The sequence below is a fragment of the Rutidosis leptorrhynchoides genome, chromosome 9 (assembly GCF_046630445.1).
Source record: "Rutidosis leptorrhynchoides isolate AG116_Rl617_1_P2 chromosome 9, CSIRO_AGI_Rlap_v1, whole genome shotgun sequence".
Taxonomy (NCBI): Eukaryota; Viridiplantae; Streptophyta; class Magnoliopsida; order Asterales; family Asteraceae; genus Rutidosis; species Rutidosis leptorrhynchoides.
In genome coordinates this window covers 77,131,405-77,136,494 of record NC_092341.1, presented here as the reverse complement: position 1 = coordinate 77,136,494, position 5,090 = coordinate 77,131,405, and the positions used below count along the sequence as shown (strand labels likewise).

The 5,090-nt window shown below is 34.0% G+C and overlaps 1 protein-coding gene across 1 annotated transcript; it reads right to left on the bottom strand.

Moving 5' to 3' along the window:
• Positions 1-815: 815 nt before the first annotated feature.
• LOC139866793 (glucan endo-1,3-beta-glucosidase 7-like) lies at positions 816-3,824 on the bottom strand. The gene is made up of 4 exons (XM_071855082.1): positions 3,711-3,824; positions 2,624-3,288; positions 1,572-1,895; positions 816-1,184 (listed from the first exon to the last, which is right to left on the bottom strand). Exons 1-4 carry the CDS (start codon positions 3,787-3,789, stop codon positions 951-953), a joined length of 1,302 nt encoding a protein of 433 aa, XP_071711183.1. The 5' UTR covers positions 3,790-3,824; the 3' UTR covers positions 816-950.
• Positions 3,825-5,090: the final 1,266 nt, after the last annotated feature.

Here is a 5,090-nt window from a genome sequence, read left to right as displayed (position 1 = left end):
TATAAGACAAAAATATAGGTAAAATGTAATGTCTAAAATTGAAAGAAAACAAAAAGTATACAAAAAGTACGTATTTATTGAACTTTGTAGTTTTTGTGTGACGACAATAGATTTGAGACAGACGTAGTATAGATTATAGAGAAATAGAGATTAGAGACCGTACTTTGAAAGAAACCCAGCATCCTAAGTGGTCCAGCAGACCTATTGGCCAATAAACCCATGTGCCCATCAGGAAGTGAGCCGGCAGGCCCAACACCAATTACACATAAGCCCACTTGTGATTAAATGGTTACACCTATAGTACTAAACTGAGTTTTAACTTAAAGGCGGATTCTAAATCGATTCTGTAAGCAGATAACTTTTTGAGTGGTCAAAACCCGAACCACTTGACCTTTATAACCCGACGAAACATCACCCACTACCCAGCAAAGCATAGTAGAAATTGGGTAAAATCGAACTTCTGGCAGGCCCTTTGGATCGGCCTCACTGTCAATATGAGTGAGTAAAATTGTTTAACTCAAGGTTAAAAGGATGGGATTAAGATTAATACATGTCATCTACACCACAATGAACTCAGTGCGTCGTCCACCACGAGCCACTAGTTGGGGAAGCCACACCGAGCTAATATGAACATCTCAATTCACATTTATTTTTATTTTCATCAAATGAGAACCACATTCATGGATTAAATAAATAAACTATTGCTACTAAAATGTGTCATACAAACCTTCTAAGTAGTTAACCACCTCTCACAATCTCACTACAAGTAAATTATAAATTAAAGAGGTTAACATATATATATATATACATATACATATACATATACATACACATGAATGTGAAAACAAAAATCACATATCATAATCCAATACATAAGTAGATCTCTATCATACACACAAAGCAATTGCACCCCAAACATCCTTAAATCCTTGAGATTTAATCAAACTGATCTACAACATTAAAGATATACTTAGAAACGTGAAAATAGCAAAACTAATGTCGATTTTGCTCAAACTTGCAGTATTTTTAGATGCATTGAGCTTAGCAGTAGGAGAATTATGGGGAGTGGTAGTAGTAGGAGGCGTTGTTGTAGTTGTCGGCGTTGAAGAGTTGGTCGGAAGTGTGGTACCAGGGGCATCCGCAGCCGGGGGACTTATGGTGGGAGTTGGTGCTGTATCACCACCCTGACAAGCATTAATCCAAATTACAAATTAATAAAATAGTAATTCACTAATGCAATAGTTGCAAAGTGTTGCAAAAGACAAAATATCAGGAATTTCGTGGTTTGCATAAAAAATCACCAGTGGTCCTTGTACTTTTTTTCGTCAAGGATGATCCCTGTCATATGTATTTTTTTCGTCAATGATGTTCCCTGTGGATATGCACCACAGGGACTATCGGTGATTCAAAATGCTAACCACGGGGATCATCTATGACGAAAAAAATACAGAGACCACCAGTTATTTCTGATATAAACCACCAGGACAATCTGTGATATTTAGCCATTGCAAAATGTACCAAAATATGTCTACTCCAATTTTAAGTGTGACAAGAGTTCATAAGTGTACTACCTGACTGTTTTTGGAGAGACCGGCATCATATATTGGTGTTAAATCGACATTATAGATCCCAAACGACTTTTCTGAAAGCTTTCCCGGCTTTAAATCCTCATCATATAACGCAAATAGATATGTGTCAATTGATTTGCCAGGCATCAATGGGGTTCCAACCATAGACCTAAGATGAGCAACCAAATTGCCATTATAAGCCTTGGCGTTCTCAACGGTTGCGCCAACCTCACCATCACCACCTTTGTATGGCCAACCCGTTTCAGCAACCACAATCTCAACATCGTTAAAGGCCATCGCGTTTAATGCCGCCCTTACTGCATCAACCTACATGTCATCAATAAATATCATTTGTTTAGCGTGTAGTTTATGATTTTAATCCAACAAATAACGTCACGTGTATGGTCAAATATAGATTAGACAGGTACCTACCAATTGCTTTAGAAAGCAATAACTTATGGGACATTCTAATATTAGACTTTAGCACTAATGATGTGTTAACACTTTACTCGGTAAATGATCTAACATACATTGTGTTTTTTTCATATATAAAGATAAATCTTAATCTTATCATATATATTTGCATTGCATATATCTTGAAAGGATCGTAATGGGACCCACATCAATTTGTACTGTACTCTCTACATGTCATAATCTAAGTTAGTGTTCTGATTACGTAGGTAGCTCGAGCTCGGCTAGGCTCGAGCTCGACTTTAAAGTAGAAAATGCTCGAGCTCGAGTCCAACTCGTTTCCAACTTAATATATTAAGTTCGAACTCAACTCGTTTGAAATTGTACAAGTTTGAGCTCATCTCGAGTTAGAGTTGTTAAAAAGAAAAGAAAAAAGGTTCATTTAGGTTCGCGAAGTTGTTCGAGCCCTAGTTCAGTTAATAAATGAACTAAATGAATATGTGCAAGTTTGAGTTCGAGTTCGTTTAAGCTCGGCTCGAATTGAGCTTTAAGCGAGTCGATCTCGAATAATTACGTGGCACACATTATGATTGAAAATTCATCAATCCAAGACGTGCACTAAAAAGTAAACAATTTAAACACACCTGAGCATCAAACATGTTCATATACTTAGCATTTGAACCGGGATCCGGTCGACCCGAGTTCGGCTCAAACAAACAAAACGCCAAAGTTTCCGGTCTAGGATCCGTCTGATACGCAAAAAACGGGTACGGATTAATCATAAACGGCGACCCGTTTTCTTTATTAAACTCCAGCAACCCTTTTAATAAATCCACAACGCTAGAATCAAATCTTCCGGCTGACGGTGGTTCCGACGCTCCTAACACCGACATCGAATGAACAGTCGAAACCCTAATTTTACCACCTAACGAAGCATCATTAATGGCCGTTTGTAGATTTTGCATCGCCGGTAGTAATTGCGCTTTCAGTTCCGGTTCACCGTACTGTAAAACTTCATTACCGACGTTGATTAAGATGATTTTACTTGCAGGATAGAATGGAAGTACGTTGGTTGTGATCCATGATTTTGCGAAGTTTACGTCGGACGCCATTGCCGGAATGTCGCCGTTGGCTGCTCCGATTGTGATTCCGATGCCGGTGTTTGCTAGTGCTTTGATTATGACCGGGTCGGATCCGTAGAGACGGAGTTTTTGAAATGATGTGGATTGGAGTAACTTTGCGGTGGCGGAAGGTGGTGGAAGGTTGTCGGCCACCGTACCGTAGTTTACTCCGATATATGATTGTGACCCTAATCATATCATAATCAGTTATAAAAATAAAACATTGCGAATATATAAAAAATTGATAAATAAGTATTAGTTACCAAATTAAAATCTTTAAAACCTTAACAAAATATTGTTACAATTAAAATAAGTATTTTGTTGTTAACGTAGATAGAATTTGTAGTACCTAACATTTATATTTATATAATTAATTATAAAATGAACGTGATCGTGATTAAATTTTATGTATATTAACTACAGTTTTAAAAACTGTTATTAGTAAATAAGTATTTCTTTTAGTGAAGATAACATGTAACAAACTTTTAATAACAGTTATATTTACTGTATCAAGATGTTACTTGAAAATTTTAATTTGGAGAATAGTTATTTTAATGATGTTTTTGTTAAGAATAGAAACCGATTAGAGTTTGATGTTTAAGAAACTTACGGACGGTGGAGATGGTGATGAGGAGGAGGAGGACGTGGAAGGCGGCGACGGTGGATGGAGGAGGAGACGACATCGACATAATTTGTGTTGCGTGGCAACTTGTTCACGTGTGTGTTTTGTGTTATTATACAAGGACAAAAGTGGAATAGGATTACTTAAGTACTACGGTGGGCAAAACAATTTGGAAAGTAGTACTCCGTATATGTTTGGTTTGGTATCTTGCAAACTTTTATATTCTTTTCGAAACGAAATTATAAATGAAATAAATGTGGACAAAATAGTTTGTTCTCAGCGATATAGTTTACAAAACTATCTCTTTCTTTCTGGTGTTTTAAAATTTGAATTGATACTATAAATTTTGGCCGTTTAACTATTCTAAGTGTATATTTTTTTAAGTGGAAAAAATAAATCAATAAAAATACTTCCCTCGTTCAAAAAAACTGTCCGTTTTAACTTTCTGTTGAATTTAAGATATAATAATGTATTGTCTAATTTACCATTTATTTAATATAGTTATAAATATAAACTAGTGAAATGACCCGTGGAACCACGAGTTTGTTTAAACGAAACAGTTTAATTATATGTTTTAGGTATTAAGTGAACGTAAATGTTAAAGTTATTTAGTTTAATGACCCGTGGAACTACAGAGTCCGATTAAGAAACTCGTCAGCTGAACATTTCATCAAACACCTAAAATGCATATTAAATAATCCACATCCAATCATAAGAGATAATATTAGTTGTCATTTTATTTTAAAAGTGTAAATTAAAATATAAATTTAGAATTGGTTTTCTTGTGCCTAGCTTTTATACCTTCTCGTACTCAATTCAAAATAATTAATTAAAATAATTCAATATTATTTAATTAATAATTAAAATAATTATTAATAAGATTTAATAATTTAATAATAATAATTAATTTATAAGATTTAATTTTAATTCAAAATTATTTAGATTAATGACATTAACCATAATGCTTAAATTTTTTTTTTTTTTTTTGGTTTTTTTTAATAAAGAAATTAGTCTAACAATGACATCATCTTATAAAATTTTAATATTAACTATAGATAGTAGCTAATAAATTAATTGTTGGGACAGGGAGTTATTGATTAACAACAATCCTAAAACCTATCGCTAATGTGCAAAAACTATTTAATGTAGCTATTATTTATTTATTTAATATATTGTGCTGTATATAGAATTGTACAAGAACTTTATGCATTTTAAGCTCTCGTTAGAGAAAGAAACATGAAAACCGTCATTAAAGAGATATAAAGAACCTATTGACAACCAAAATATAGAGTCAATGTCAGATTTTTTTTTTTAGGAGAATAAAAAAACTAACGAGGTACATCAAAGACAAGGGTGCAAAGGTTGCAC

Bases quoted from the DNA above. Each gene is read 5' to 3' on its own strand.
- LOC139866793 (XM_071855082.1), bottom strand. From the start codon at position 3,789: ATGTCGATGTCGTCTCCTCCTCCATCCACCGTCGCCGCCTTCCACGTC. The intron at 1,896-2,623 runs GTGTGTTTAAAT...GATGACATGTAG, and splicing joins TGAACATGTTTGATGCTCAG to GTTGATGCAGTAAGGGCGGC. The intron at 1,185-1,571 runs GTAGTACACTTA...AATGCTTGTCAG, and splicing joins GTCTCTCCAAAAACAGTCAG to GGTGGTGATACAGCACCAAC.